This window comes from Suricata suricatta, unplaced genomic scaffold (genome assembly GCF_006229205.1).
Source record: "Suricata suricatta isolate VVHF042 unplaced genomic scaffold, meerkat_22Aug2017_6uvM2_HiC HiC_scaffold_26, whole genome shotgun sequence".
NCBI classification, from domain to species: domain Eukaryota; kingdom Metazoa; phylum Chordata; class Mammalia; order Carnivora; family Herpestidae; genus Suricata; species Suricata suricatta.
This window is the reverse complement of record NW_021871547.1, coordinates 120684-137259: the sequence shown is the minus strand read 5'-3', so window position 1 is coordinate 137259 and position 16576 is coordinate 120684. Positions and strand designations below refer to the sequence as shown.

The 16576-nt window shown below is 38.8% G+C and overlaps 1 protein-coding gene across 2 annotated transcripts in view; it reads left to right on the top strand.

Moving 5' to 3' along the window:
- LOC115284912 (collagen alpha-1(XIV) chain-like) overlaps nucleotides 1-15658 on the top strand; it is a 30117-nt gene extending 14459 nt beyond the window's left edge. For both annotated transcript variants that reach the window (XM_029931366.1, XM_029931367.1), the window contains exons 2-6: nucleotides 34-159; nucleotides 5941-6057; nucleotides 9643-9786; nucleotides 14602-14691; nucleotides 15233-15658. In XM_029931366.1, the coding sequence (XP_029787226.1) occupies nucleotides 72-159; nucleotides 5941-6057; nucleotides 9643-9786; nucleotides 14602-14691; nucleotides 15233-15261 (468 nt within the window). In that variant the 5' untranslated portion in view covers nucleotides 34-71 and the 3' untranslated portion in view covers nucleotides 15262-15658. The remainder of the gene's footprint in view (nucleotides 1-33; nucleotides 160-5940; nucleotides 6058-9642; nucleotides 9787-14601; nucleotides 14692-15232) is intronic.
- The last annotated feature ends 918 nt before the right edge of the window (nucleotides 15659-16576 follow it).

Below are 16576 nucleotides of genomic sequence, written 5' to 3'. Positions count from 1 at the left end.
TTCTCAAAATATTCCTGTGCTCTCTATTTCCAGGACTGCTGCTGCATCTCATGTGAAAGGCAGAGGATAAGATGAAGACTTTTCAGTGCAACATGCAATACTGGTTGTTTCCAGCTTTTCTGGCAATTGCTTATTTTTGCACCATTGTCCAGGGTCAAGGTAACACAACACTTTAAGATCATCTTTAGGGCTGGGACTCTAGCTGCACTGGTTGTGATGATTATTTTTTATTTTATTTACCCTAATAGTGATTTGCTGGTTCTCCTGGGTTTCTAGGCAGTGTCATTTGTTGGCTTTTGCTTAGTTTTTTCAACGGTTTACCTCGTAGAAATGTGCCATGATCTTTGATAACGGTTAAGACCTCACTGATGACTGAGCAGGGTCATTTTGTGCGGGTTTGTTAAATAGTCCCTTCTTCACGTGCTTCTGAAAAGGCTGTGCGGATTTAATCAGCAGAAACCAGATTTGCGTGCTGCAAAATCAGTTCCATTAGTGAGGAGCTGTCTTGTGTGTTCAGATGCACCTTAGTCATGCCTTCTCTCTTAAATAGAAAGTCTACAAAATATTTCTACCCCTTCATACCCGGTCCTTATTTTTTTCCTTTCTTTAAAAACTGAGCACACAATGCAAAGTTTCCTAAGAGTTCGACAGAAACTGTTGATATACCATTGTAAGCATTTCCGGTGATTACTAGCTTTGTTTTCACTGAACATCTTTTTGAAATCTACTATTTGTATTACTGGGATCTGTACCTTTATTTTTGATTTCCACTCATTTTTATAAAGTATGTCAGGAGTGGGTAAACTACCACTCATGGGCCAAATGATAAAAGACTGCTTGCTTTTGCCGTTAACGTTTTATTGGAATGCAGTTGTCTGTTTACATATGTCTGTGGCTTCACACTGAGAGGTTGGTTGAGTAGTTGTGACAGAAACTGTGTAGCCCCCAAGGCCTAAAATATTTATTATCTGGCCTTCTGCAGAAAAAGTGTGCTAACCTCCGAAATAAGTGCACAACACGTGTAAGTGAGCAAAACTACCTTACTAGGTAAACACGATAATCTTGCAGAAACAGATGTGTTCGTACTGAAATCATTATTCATCAGCTTAGCAAGGAAACATAAATGAGATAAAGAAAGTTGTTTTAGGAGTGTTCATGTCTAATGCTTGGAATTTACATTTGTAGAAAAGTCGAATGTTAAGAATCACCACACCCTGCTTCCTTAAAGCCAGGCACGCTTGTTTGGAAAGGCATGGAACGTGACCCTTTGCATGCTCAAATAGTGTTAAAACACAGGGCGAAAGACCCTACTTCTGAGTGCTTCATGCAACACACAGGGAACAATTAGACAGACAAGTTCTGCTTCCCCCACCTACAGTAATGCAGGAACACTTTGAGAAGTGATTCTAGAAATCTCAGATAACTCACCACTGAAACTGTGGGATAGAAGACCCAGGCCCTTAGGAACAAAGAGCAGGCAAATTACAAAGCCCTTCAGAGCTGCCATCTCCGTCTAACTTAAATCAGAAATGGTCATTCATGGAGTAACAGATCACCTGGAGATCCTGCGGGGGTACTTTCAGGGATGCTGTCTACCAGACACACACAAATTTCATTCTGAGTTAACATTTATGGGCCACCTACTATATGTCAGGGTCAGGATACAAAGTCGAGTAAAACCTCATTTTTTGCCTTCCAGCAGCTTACTGTCCACTAGGAGACAGGTACAGGCAGATAAATTGCAATGTAAGTTCTGTGGGGGGTGTAGCAAGAGACAAAATTGGAAAGATAGATTGGGGACAAATTGCAGAGGATTTTAAACAGCTCTGTTTTCAGAGAGACTCTGAGAGCAATATTGCTGATACTCATATTTGTGACCCTAGGGACTTAGGGAATAGGAATAAGTAAAGTGACAGAGGCCATTAGAAGATTATACTAACATGTCTGGGAAGTAGATGTTGAGGGCCTGAATCAGGTAGGGGAATAGAGAGAAGAGAGTAAATCCAAAAGTCATTTCAGAGGTAGAAGAGAGAGGACTGGCTTCCTGGCTAGACATGGAAGGAGATGTAAAAGGGAAATATGAAAGATGACTCTAAGGCTTTTTGCTAGAGAACTGAGTTGATGGGGACATTAATTTCAACCCACGTGCTATTATTGCTTCTGTACCTTTGTGTTGTGATTGTTTGTGTACCTGTACTTTAGTACTTCTCTTACTAGTGCCTGTATCTCTGATAGAGACCAATGCCTCAGTCATAGTAGACATTTGTTGAAGAGATTAATAAAAGAAGAGGGGCACCTGGGTGGTTCATTCAGCTAGGCATCTGACTCTGGATTTCAGCTCAGGTCATGATCTCACCATTCGTGTGTTTGAGCCCCACGTCAGGTTCTGTGCTGACTGTGCAGCCTGCTTGGGATTCTCTCTCCCTCTCTTGCTGTCCCTCTCCCCCACCTCTGAATATTAAAACAAAACTTAAAAAAGAATAAATGATGAAGCAAGATTAGTCTGAAGATGATGTCAGTCTTGGACACATATGTGGAGCTTCAAGTGTTTGAGGAATGTCCAGGATAAGACATCTGGTGGGTAGTGGGTGGTCTGGAGTTGAGGTGAAAGAGATGAGGGCAGGGATGTATCTGAACTGTTTTGTGCTTGGAGGTTATCTGATGGGGACCTTTGAGGTCTCAGAGGTGAATTGAAAAGGCACGGCCCAATAAAGAAATTTTCAGGAAGGAAGATGGTAGGCACATGCTGGAGGAAATCCCAGAAAGAAGAGACTTCAGATGCCATTGAGCTCCTTTGGCTTTTAGGAAAGTACATGAGATGTTTGAGAAACTGAATCTTATTTCTATCTACCATGGTAGCATTTATTTATGTGATCGATTTTGAGCAGAAAATCAAGAATTTGAATTGCTTTAAAAATTATTTTAGGTTTATTTATTTGAAAAGGAGAGAGAATGTAATTATTACTGGAAGTTAAGTGTATGTATTGAAGGCCCTCCTTTGGGCTTACACAAAGACAAATCATCAGTCTGGCATTAGAGATACACAACTTTTTGTTTCATGAGACGTTTGTTTTTGCCCTGAATTTACAATGTTTTCTGTCAATCTTGCTACCCTTGCTCTGGCACAAGTCCCAGTGTCTTCCATACAGAGAAAAAGGAGCTAATTTTGAAGTTTGAAACTATGACCTCATGCCTTCTTTCTTAACTAGCATTTTTTCTGTTCACTGTTTTTCCCTATAGGCAAAACCCTAAAGGAAGTGTGAACTTTGTGTCTAATCAAAATTTTCCTTTCATGATTATAAGAATATTTTTGCTTCTAGAGGCAATGATGTGGTCTGTTGATGAAAGAAAATGGTGGTATTGTTTTTTGCTAGCCATTGTAAAGGGACTCCAGTCATATGCATCGTTTGTAAATTGTTTTTAAAAAGCTGAACTTGGACGGATTTTGTTGTTGCATTCACTTCATAGCATATTTCCTTGAACATTTCATTGCGAGCCAGTGCCCTGTGGGTCTGGAGCATCCTCTGTGTTGCCTGGGCAAGTAATCCAAGCACTGCCATTATTATCCTAATCACTTTCTCCTGGAGGTTCGGAAGGCTGTGGCTATTGGCTAAAAAAATGTGTCAGGCTATAAACTCATATCACATTTGAGGAACAGTAGCCTGGCCAGAAAATGCTATACAGATACCTAATCATTAACCTAGGACGCTTGCATATTGCTGACTTATTTGGCCTCCTCGAGAAGTCAGCAAACCGGGGGGACCAACAGCATTGGTAGATCCTCTTGGAATTGCCTAGACTGAGGCCTCCAGCCTGTTTGCTGCACTTGTCCACTTGCTGGCTCCCAGGCATATCCCCTGTCCTTCACCAGGGCATTCAGGCAGAACCTTGTAATGGTCTTGGCCAATGATATCTACCAGCTCACTGGCGAGATTTGGCCGAGAAACTGGATATGTTGTTTAAAATTGTTTTATTCTTATTTTAAATTCTCTTCCATAAGTAGCAAGAGCCTACCTATGAAGAGATTATTCTCTCCAAGTTGCAGACTAAGCAAAATAGTAATAGTTTTTCTGTTTATCCAAATGTTAGGTTCAGCCACCTTCCTCTTGAATTTCAACATAGTTGTTCTTAAGATAAATCCATATTTTCCATAAACAAGAGAAATGTAAACTCTTCCATTCATGTCAAATTGAGATGGGAAATTAATGTTTTTGTTCTGCATTTTCTACTAAGTGGTAGTAAAGGGCAACGGGGAGAGAGTAACTATTCTTTCTTTAAAAATTTCTTTTAACGGTCAATTTATTTTTAAGAGAGACAGAGCGTGAGTGGGGAAGGAGGAGTGAGAGATGGAGACACAGAATCTGAAGTAGGCTCCAGGCTCTGAGCTGTCAGCACAGAGCCCAACAAGGGGCTCGAACCCACGAGCAGTGAGATCATGACCTGAGCTGAAGTCAGATGCTTAACCGACTGAGCCACTCTGGCGCCCCAGAGAATAGCTATTCTTGATTGTGTCCTTCACTGCTTATTGATTTTGAATGTGTGGGTAGTGTGTAGAGAGGCAAATTACTCATTCATCTAGCTCAGTGAAGGGTACCTTCTAAATATGGTTCTTCTGCCCAAGAAACAGAGCATTTTGCTTGGGGCCAGGGATTGTCATTCGCCAGTATGGAACCTGCACACATCCCTAGCTTCTCTTTGGTTCCCTTATATGTAAAGTTGGGATAGCTGTGTATTTTTTGTGAGAATCCAATGAGCTTTTGAGATTACCCATTTGTTGAAGTAAGTGCAAGAGAAGCAAACATTTACTGACCACCTATTATAATACATTATACTCATTATCCTATAGTCCATTGCCGTCTATGCTGTGCAGAAAGTATTGCTGTCACTTTTTCTAAAAATAAAGCCTTGGCAGAAACAATCATTTACTCAGGCTTCTTTATCTAATAAGTGACAGAATGTGAATCAAATTGATGTCCAAACCCCATGTCGTGCTACATCCCTATGAAAGAGAATGTTTATTTCCTCCCCCTCTCTCTGTTTGCTCAAGCAAGAAAGAAAAGCAGGGCATAAAAATGGGTAGTAATAGTGCTAACTTTTCTGTTACATGTTAACTTTTCTTTTTGAACAAAGTAATTTCGATATTATATCATTAAAATCTTCTCTTAAAGGATTTCTTTTGAAATTCTGGGACACTGATAGTAGGCTTCCAAACACATGTTTCGAAGTTTGAATGACATACATTAAAAGTAATATAGATCTACTCATTTTGTGAACTATCAGAAAAGTTTAAAGATACTGGGATGATTCATGACCGTGTGCTATGTATCTTTCCAAAAGATATACATCAGCCACATTTCAAGAATGGATCAAAGTTTGTAAAACATAATTATCTTTTATTTGGTCTTTTTTATTTAGGTCTTTTATAATCTCTTTCTCAAATGTTTTTAAATGAAGATCTTATTACTCTAATATGTCCATGATAGCCTTCTTAAATGACCTTATCATAAAAAATACTGGATTACTAAAGTAAAAAAACCTAAAGGCATAAAACACACCCCAGGAGAGTAGATTATAAAAGCTCACATGTTCCAAGTAGGGAAAAACCAAACCAAACACAACATCTTTGTAACATAATGAACACATTTTGCAGGATTGTCTTCAGTTTAAAGTAGACCAGATTATTAAATTTTAACCCTAAGTCATAGTTCTTTGTCTTACTAAGGTCAATACTATTTAACAAATGCTTATCTCTTAAGAAACAGATACTCTTGGGTTCATATCATTGTGTGAACTGATCAATTCATTACTGGGGTTATAGAAAGAACATACTTTGAGGCTGATGAAATCATATATTTTGATTTCATTACTTTGACTCTTCAATTTAACTAATGGAAACTCAAATGTTTCAATACTTAAACAATTTTTGTTTTTCCTTTTCAGTGGCCCCACCCACAAGGTTACGATATAATGTATTATCTCAGGACAGTATACAGATTTCATGGAAGGCTCCAAGGGGGAAATTTGGTGGATACAAACTTCTTGTGACTCCAGCTTCAGGTAAAAAAGAGCTGATTGCATTTTCTAGGGTATTAGCAACTTTTTCACATAAGTAACCAAAAATGTGAGGTACTGAGTGTTGCTTTAAAATCATTTATTTGTAAGAGTTGTTTTATGAAAGTCTTTTTTTAATTTAATATTTGAACTTGAAATCTCACTCTCTAATCAAGGAAATAATGTTCCTAAAGTCTAAAGAGTCAGTTTTGAGCTCACCATAATTCTCCTCAAGAGAAGTTTCCAGACTATTAAAATCTTCACTACTTCTGTTTTGACATAGGATGAGTATTTTTGGTCTCTTGGCACTTAAAAAAGATACGATACGTCTGGAAGGCCGACAGTTTTGACAGCTGAGTAAATTATGATGAATTACTTGATAGTATATTATTCAGCAATTATACATTAAAATCATAAAAACTAAGTGGACATTGTAAAAATTAGTGCTAAGTTAAAACAGGAAAGGCAAACGTTAAATTTATCCATCAGGAAGATAAAGTAGTTATGTAAAATTTTATAAATTAAATTTTGGTTGAACGTTTTCCTTCTTCTATTTTATGTTTTTATTGTACAAATATAGTCAGCTAAAATAATCTAGAGTAGGTAGAGGAATGTCCTCTGTTACATGGCAGTTATGGAGACAAAGAAGGGGTCAACAAAACAGACAGCTTGAGTTCAGTCCTTGGGTCTGTGGTGTATAAGAAACATCATTTGGACAAGTTATTCAATCTCTCAGTTCCTCAGTTTCTTCTTACATAAGATACACAAACAGCATTAGCACCCAGCTCATGGAGTTGTCATAGGCTGGGAACTCAGAATGTGGCCTGGGAATCAGCAGCATAGGCGACAGCTGAGAGCCACACTCCCGCACTCCCTGAATGGGCATCCAGTTTTTACACAGACACACAGGGGATTCTTATGCATATGAAATTTGGGAACCACTTGTAAGGACTAACTCAATTTATAAATGCCAAGCACTTAAAACAGTGACTGCCAAAGAGTAGGAGCTCAATCATATTACCCAGGATTGGTATAAAGGTGATCTTGACTACATCTCTCAGGCCTCAGTTCCTTTCCTAGAATACATTTTCACATAGTACATAATAAATCTTTCATATAACGTATTTGTATAATATATATTAACATAAGGATAATTTTTTCCTCTTTATTGGTGATAAAGAGGTTTACAAGGACCTGGACTCTTTGCCATTAGAGACCTTTTTCAACTTACTTAATGAGGTCAGTAGATGCTCTGTTGTTCATGATTGTGGACATTTTACCCAGTAGTGGATTTAAAACAAGGAGACGAAACACCTGGTTTCTTGCTCGGCCACTAAAAATGAACCTTCTGCTAGTAACAAATATTACCCATAGGCCCCTTAGAATGATCCTTGGTTTGGTGATACCGACGCCAACTTTTCCCATGTTGGCCCAGAGAAGTGACTCACTTGCAGAAAACAGTATTTCATTCTCAAGCCTGGGTCAGAATGTTCATTTGGAAGTATGGGCTACTTTTGAAATAACTTTGACTTCTGAAAATGCAGTTGATGTTCTGAAATAAGCGATCATGGGAAATTCAAGTTAAAGAGATTCTTAAACATCATCATGACTTTAAAGGTCAAAATACAAGTTTCCAGTTTGTGGTACCTCTGAGAATTCGCCATGTTGGATTTGGAAAGGTTATTCTTTGTTTCTTTCTTTTTCTTTTCTTTTTTTCTTTCCTTTGGTAACCAGTGTTTTAACTTTCCCTAATTAATTACTGGTAATACTAAACTATTGAGTCTTCATGTAGGTGTCATGAAGGAATCAGGCAGTCTTTTTTTTTAATTTTTTTAAAATTTATTTTTGAGAGACAGCGAGACAGTGCGAGCAGGGAGGGTCAGAGAGAGAGGGAGACACAGAATCTGAAGCAGGCTCCAGGCTCTGAGTTAGCAGTCACCACAAAGCCTGATGCGGGGCTCAAACCCACCAACAGTAAAATCATGACCTGAGCCGAAGCTGGACGCTTAACTGACTGAGCCACCCAGGCGCCCTGGAATTGGGAAGTCTTGGAAGTGACTTGTGTAGCTTCAGAACCAAACCTCAACCAGATCCTTCAATGCCCTCCACCACAGCATACCCAGAAAGCAGACCTCCAGCTCTTGCTTAAACACTTCCAGAGACAAAATAAAAATTGAGAATGAAAGCAAGTAATTTCTTCATGAATACCAGTTACATTTTTTCCAGTGACCTGATAAGACAGTGTTGACACTCTGGTATCTCCTCCATAAAACGTAAAATAAATAGAGTAAATAAAGAGAGTAATAAATGTGTCGGGGCACAAAATGTAGACATTTTACCACTGCAAGAGATGTTCCAAGTATTGTTTATACCAGCTTTCCCAAAGCATGTTTCATGGTGATCTGAAAGATGCTATTGCTCTTCTAAAACCAAATGGTTTAATGGTCAAATAAATTTACCAAGTCCTGTCTTAAAGAGTTTAAACCTTTTTTATTGCAGGATTCTCAAGGCCTTTAGTAAAATAATAGAATATTATAGATTCTATAATAGAAGTGGGATTCTAATGCAAAGTCTTCTAAGATAGTTTTTTTAAAAGTAAAGCACACATTAAGAAAGATTTATTTGTAAATATTTGTAGTAGATGAGTTTTAAAGAATAGAAGTTTATGAAACTAGTTTTAACATCTCGGACATAAATGCATTTAAAGAAATGAGTTTTGGCAAGAGAAAGGCTCAGTTCTGCATGTAGTAGGCAGCCTGGATGATAGCAGCATCCAATTTCAGACATACCATCATAAATTTTATGAGAATATGATGAAAATATATTGTAATCTGTGTTATGTTTAATTCATTCAGCAAATTTCAGATCCTCTTAGCTATTAGTGCTAGCGAGGTAGAAGTTTTAAATTTCTCCTTTCTCAGACTTAGTAATTGCTATTAGAAATCAGAAAAAAAAGGTATATTTGGAATTTTGCATAAAAGTTGAGTATTCAACAGTATTTCCAAGAAAGCCTTAGATGTTAGTCTGATTTGATGGAAAGATCATGGAGGTTTGAAATCTTTTCATGAACCAAGCTGACTTTTAAGTAGCCGGGCAATGATTGGTTCCGTCAACAGCCTGCACCAGTTATGTTCAGATTTAAGATAATTAAATTGCTAATGCTTCAGGGATGCTTTGACTCAGTGTAGAGAGATTATAGTGAAAATTCCACTGTAGACAATGACATTCAGTCCGCCCATATCTTTCCCTGCCCTTTTAAGTGGAATTCTTTCCTCAAAGAATAAAATATCTGATGTGAAGGGCTTACTGTCTTCTGATCCTGTTCTATGGCTTTCCCTAGTGTATAAAAGCAATAATGCATTATGATGGAAGATGTTTGTGAATGTGTTTTGTCCTATTTAGACAACTGTTTAAGTTATATAAAGAGCACAGCTAAGAATGAGAAGGAACAATATATTAAAATTAAGTGCTAGGTACATATACACCATTGTCTATATTTTTAAATGTTGTGATTGCTTGATGAATACATTTTCTTGGTGTATACAGTGAACCTATTTCTTAGCACTGCTTTATCTTTCTGTTTTATTATAGGTGGAAAAACCAATCAGTTGAATCTCCAGAACACTGCAACTAAAGCAATTATTCAAGGTCTTATGCCAGACCAGAATTACACAGTTCAAATTATTGCGTACAATAAAGACAAAGAAAGCAAGCCAGCCCAAGGTCAATTCAGAAGTACGTATTTACAGTTCTGAAAGCGCCAGCAGGGGACTCTGCTCCAGCTCTGAGTTTGCCTGTAGAAAATATTGTAACAGGTTAAAATTGGATTGTTTGGATTTGAAGAGATCTGGAAAAGCCTTAGTACAATCTTCCATGAGTTCCTCTGTCCGTGATGCTCCTCTGCCCCTCCCTTTACCCACTTCACTGATTCCCTACTTAAATCCTTCCATGTTTACTTTTCTTTTTTTTTAAGTTACAGCACACTTTTCTTTTTTATGATTATTTGTTTTTGACAGAGAGAGGGAGTGAGAGAGACAGTTCACGAACGGGGGAGGGCAGAGAGAGGGAGACACGGAATCCGAAGCAGACTCCAGACTCTGAGCTGTCAGCACAGATCCTGATGGGTACTCAAACCCATGAACCACGGGATCGTGACCAAGTCGGATGCTTAACTGACTGAGCCAACCAGGGGCCCTTTAGTTTTACTCTTCAAATGCCCTCCCTAACACTGTCCCCTGAACCTTCCCCAGACATCTCATCTACCCAGCACATAACAGGTGCTCAATAAATACTTGCCGAGTGACTCAGCGGATATGCCTGCACCTTCTCTGTAGTATCCCTAGCAAATGCCAGTGCAGCCTCTATGGAAGCAGTCTATACAATAAGGAAATTAACTTTTTCAAATAAATTAATCAGCTGACTTATCAGTGGCCTGTTATGTGCCGAGTCTCATGACAAACAGATTTGTGAACATGGTAAGTATTAGGGAGAGACATACATTCAGGGCTCTGTGGAGAGAGGGTCTCTCTCTGCCCCAATAATGAGCTAGGATGAGGATGGATGGGGGATGGCTTCGTATTTGAGACAGCTCTCAAGTAGTAAGTTGGGCAGACAAGGAAAGTCACGGCCTGCGGAGATATTCTAAGCAAGAGAGAAAGCTCCGAGGGAGCCCAGTGCATGTGTGCATTAGAAAGCCTTTCCTTATACTGAGTTTGAAAGTTGTTCATACAGGCTGATTCTTCTTTCAGGAAAATGCTCATTCATTCATTCATTGTTTTTTTCATTTACCAAACATATACTGCATGACTGCTAAGTAGACACCGGAAACATGACTGATCCCTTCCCATCTAGACCTTCTATTCTCACGAGTAGAGACCGCAGCAACTCCCTCCTCCTGGGAGGGGCTGTTTAATGCAGACGGTGAAGTTTAGTGTATCGTGAATGTAAACAGAAGAGGCCTGTCCTGGTTAACTTTCTGTGTGACTTCATTGTTAATATAGACTCTTTAAAAAATCCAACTTCTTAAAAGATAATTCTAAACATATTTAAATCATCAGCAGGGTCGTATAATAAATCCCTTAAGTATCCGTCAGTCACTTCAACATGGCCAGTCTCATTTCATGAATTATCCTCCCTTCACCCCTCTGCCCTAATCTTGAAACAAAATCCACACATTTCACAGAACAATAGCTTTTAAAATCCTGCTGTTAGATTAATCCACAAATCTGGGAGGCTGTGGGCTCTAGAACTGTGTGTTCTAGCAGTGTTCTATCTGGATTTTCTGTCCCTCCCTCCTTTATTTTTCTTCCTCTTCTAAGTAATGTTTAAAGACACATATTTTTGTGATTTTTTTAATTAAAAAAACCTTTTTTTTTTTTTAGCCTGCTACATCTTGAAACTTCTGAATAAAGGCATTTGGTAAATCTAGCTCTCAGGAGGACATGCACATGTTTCAAACAAGACATTCTATTGAGATTCCCATTGTCTGGAGGCTCTGGAAAACGTTTTTATGTTATTCTCAATAGAAATCAGCCTCTGTCTCCCTTTACTGGCACCAAACTTCAGTTTCTGGCCTCAGACATTCCGAGTGAGCAAAATAACTCTTCTTAAAGTTTGTGAGAAACAGTAAAAGGCCAAGGAGACATTTTACTTTAGGCTGAAAGTATTTCAGATAGTTCTCTGATTGAGCAGCATAAGAAATAAGTAATCTTTAAAAGGTTTTACAATAGCTATTTACTCAAAACACTTAAAAAAGATACAATAAGAGGTCCCTGGTTGACTCAGTCAGTTGAGTGTCCAACTCCTGATTTGGGCTCAGGTCATGATCTCAAGGTTCTGGGATCAAGCCCCACATCAGGCTCTGCACTGACAACATGGAGCCTTCTTGAGATTCTCTCTCTCCCTCTCTCTCTGTTCCTTCCCTGCTCTTGCATGTGCTCTCCCTCTCTCTCTCTCTCTCTCTCTCTCTCTCTCTCTCTCTCTCTCTCTCCCTCTCCCTCTCCCTCTCTCTCTCTCTCCTTCCCTCTCTCCCTCTCTCTTTCTCTCAAAATAAATAAACATTTTAAAAGAAGGAAATGCAGTTGTCAGCTTGCTTAACTCTGCTGAAGCAATCTTGGTAGTGGGACACCTTATCTGTAAGCACATATATTTCTTAGCTGCATTGTTTTTATTGTCAAACTGGAGGGATTAGTTCTTCCCAAATACAAATTTGCAACAATGAAATTAAAATAACTTTGGTTGGTTTTCTTTTTTGTTCTGCTCCTTGAGAGATGGAGCTGTATAGCCTGGTCTCCCCAGCTGGAGGACTCTCATGGTTGGGTTCAGGAAAATGATGATCCAGACAATACAGATTTACAAGTAATGTAGAAACTTGATGTCCTCTGTAGTCTATCTTCTGATAACCCAGGAAAGCATGAGAAACAGTCTTTGCATTTTGAAGATAGAAAGGCATGTCTGATTTGGGGCGTATATTTGGCCAAGCAAATCAAGCATGGCCTCAGTTTCCAGCAAAAGGGGGTAATGAGATATGGCTATTACTGTGTGGATTAACTCACTTTGCCACAAACAGGGGCATGTTTGCTGTTGTTATGACTAGTGCCACTTTGCTTATGACAGTCTGTTTTCCAATTTAGTCTGCTTCCTGCATGAGGAAGACAGAAGCTTGGTGTGACACATGTGTTATATCTTATATGTAACCTAAGGGCAAAATTGAAAATTGACTGCTATCGATAGATAGATAGATAGATAGATAGATAGATAGATAGATAGATAGATAGATATAGATGATACAGATATAGATCAGAATGGTTTATTGCTCTATTTTGGCAAACTTTCTCTTTGACCACCATTTTTCTATCATTTTGGAATGACATTTTATTAATCTCTGCCTACAAAATCATGCTCATCTTTCAAAGCCTGGCTCAAATGTCACCTTCCCTGTGAAGTTTCCATGAGTCTCCACCTCTGGAATTATTTTTTGCCGGATCTATTTCTGCTTTGATCACCGCTCAGCACAATTGTTCTCATATTAAAGGTGCAGATTTCTTTTACAGAATGTAAGCAATTTGAGGCCATGGGCTATGGGTGGGTGGGGCTGAAGATGTCGATTTGGGAATTTTCCACAGAAGAGAGAGCATTACAGTTGTGGGATGATAAAATTGTAGGCGGGGTGTACAGAGATGCAAAGCAACATTAATATATGATCATGTTTCAGGAATGGAAAACAGAAAAAAAAAGCCAAAAAATGAGAAGATAAAGGAGGGGTCCGAGGAGTACAAGAAAATCCAGGATAGTGCCTTTGTGAAAACTGACAAAGAGAAGAATTTATAGAAAGGGGTGTTCCAAAGTGGCCACGGTGTATAAAAAAGTCGGAGAGTGAGGTCTAAAAAATGGATTTAGAAAATAAAGGTTCAATGGGAATACCAGGATCAAGGGATCTTATACTTATTGTTATTATTATTATTATTATTATTATTATTTTAATCTTGGAATTTGACCTCTAGGTACTGAAAGCCAAGGAAGGAAGGTTTCTAAGGAAACAAATAACAGAACTAGAGCAACATGACCTTGGCAGTTGGCAAGCCTCAGATCCTTTCAGCAAAGGGATGGAAGCCAGTAGAAATAGGAGGAGGAGAGCAGCAGATGAGAGAGATAGGGTTAATGGAATAACACCCTAGAGAGGGCAGGAATGACAGTTTGGAGGAAATGATTTCTTCCCTTACAGAGCCCACCCTGCAATAAATGTGCTGATTTCTGTGAAGTGAATGTAACAATTAAGTGAAATATCTCACCATGGGATCACTTTGGCCTTTTCATGGGTGTTTTATTTGTGTAGAAACCATTGGCATTGGCGGTGGTCTTGCCTGACTCAAACAAGTCAATGTACCAAGCAATAGCAGGAAATGGCTGTGGCGTTTCAAGCAGTGGAAAGCGAAGCTATGAGGGAGTAGATTGGTACAGATGTATTAATTCCAGCCCCTGAATATTTTATACTGAAATTGACAGAGAAATACTACTATTTATTAGTAGGGACACTTTTGTGTTTTAAGTTTAAAAGGAAATTATTTTGGATTCTCCACCTTCTATTGTGGATAGCCCAACTCCAAATGAGGATAGTTCTGGTCAGGATCTTCCTAGAACGAAAACCAACTCATTGACCTTGTTCAGAGATCAGAAGATATGGCTTGAATTCTGGGCCAATACTTTATGGTTTTATGAAATGCATTTTAATTACTTAGTCTTCAGGTCCTTTGTTCCCTCATGCATGAAATGGGGATAATCATGCTGATTTCAGCACTCAATGAAAGGTTGAATTTGATACATCTGCCCATAGTGAGTCCTTGACCAAAGTAATTCCTTAGGTGTTTTCCACCCTTTCCTATCACAAGGTCAAAATAAAAAAGCAGTTCCAATCTGTGGGAGTGGAATTCTACCATGGAGCTAATTTCTACTTTATACTCTCAATACTTGCAAGGGTTTTGGTAAAACTCAGTGAATATTTTCTTTCAGACGTTAACATAACATGTTGCTGTGTTTCTACTTTTCTTCCAGTTAAAGATTTGGAAAAAAGAAAGGAACCAAAACCTAGAGTCAAGGTTGTGGATAAAGGAAATGGGAACAAACCATCTCCACCAGAAGAAGGTCAGATTTATTTTTTATTTGCTTATTTTGGCAGTTGAATTGTTTTAATAACACAGTCACTACCCACATACCTGGACTTCACCCCATCAGAAGAGTGCAGATCGGATATGGAACTCTCCCTCATTCCCACATCACTTCTTCCTCACATCTAGAAACTGCCAGCACTTTCCTCTCACGTCCTCTCCATCTTTAGTACATCACCAAGTTCTCATGAATTTATTTGCTATTGAAATACTGACAGAATCTGTTCATTTCTTTCCATGTCAGTTGCCAATACCCAGCTAAGGTGCCATTTCTTGTCTGGTGTACAGAATTATTTAGCAAAATCTCCATTTGTTTTCTACCCAGAAGTTTGAGCGATCTTTTCAACACAAATCTGACCTTATGCTCTCCCCACACGCATCTTAAAACTCATTGAGTGGCTTCCAACTGCTCTTAGGATAGAGGCCAGAATTTTTAACTAGACCTCCAAGCCCTGCTTACCCTTGGAACCTACCTTACCTCCCTCTGCTTCCTCATCTAACAGCTCACTGCTTTCTAGCCCTGCAGGCTCTCTTTCAGGTCCTTTGAAGATCTGGTCTCTCTCCGTGGCACTGTCTGCACAAGACACTCTCCCCATCACTACACTGCTTAAATACCTCCTCTTCCTGCAAAGCTCAATTTGATCATCACTTTCTTCAACTACTCTCTTCCTTTATACACCCTCCTACAACAACTAGCTTTCCTTCTTAGCATTTGCCATAGTTATAATTTTACATTTACTTATAATTTGAATGTCTTTTCCACTAGACTGTAAGACCCAAGAGAACAACAATTTGTTTCTGTTCCTCATTGACTGCTCAGTATCTAACACTGAGTATCTAGTAATTTCTGATACATAACAAGCATCAAAGTAAAGACTCACTGAATGCAAAGATGAATAAATGGTCTACTAAAAATGTAAAATACATGATGAATAAAAATATTGTCACCCAGCAACCTGCCTCAGTGTTTATTTTCATGCTTTGGCATATGATTTTTCAGTCGGTTTTCAGTGACTATACAGACATATATGCAGAGCCTGACCTATTGTATTTCTTATTCTGTGCATTGAGAACTTTCCATGTGACCGCATACGGAGACATGCCAGCCTAGTGGCAAATTGCATCAGCAAGCCGTTGACCTGCTTGAATTCAAAGCCTGCCTTTGCCTTAAGCTTGAGTGATTCATACTGCTTATCCTAGTTTCTTTCCTTTTTTTGTTTTAATGTTTATTTTTGAGAGAGAGAGAGAGCAGGGAAGGGGCAGAGAGAGAGGGAGAGGCACAGAATCTGAAGCAGGCACAGAGCTGGACATGGGGATCAAACTCGCTAAGTGTGAGATCATGACCTGAGCTGAAGTCAGACATGTAACTGATTGAACCACCCAGGCACCCCAAGGTTGTTGTAATTTCTATGTCTGTTTCTTCATCTGTCAAGTATATTTCATAGATTTCTTAGGGATTAACTGTGTTGACATATGTTAAAGACAGAATTCTTCCTACCAGTGTATAATGTTGGCTGTCATTATCAGTCTACCACATTCTTTTTAAGGGCCAGATAGTATTCTGAGGAACAGATGACCATCACATATTAACTATTTCCCATACTGATGAGCGTTTCAATACTTTATAGTTTTCAATATTACAAACATGCTATGAAAACATACTTCCTAAAAGTAGAATTTCAGTGTTAAAAGATAAGCAAATTTTAAAATTTTGATAGGGCCTATCAAATTGACACTTTTTTTCAATAACTTATTTTTGAGGGACGCCTGGGTGTCTCAGTCGGTTAAGCGTGCAGCTTCGGCTCAGGTCATGATCTCATAGTTCGTGGGTTCGAGCCCCGCTTCAGGCTCTGTGCTGACAG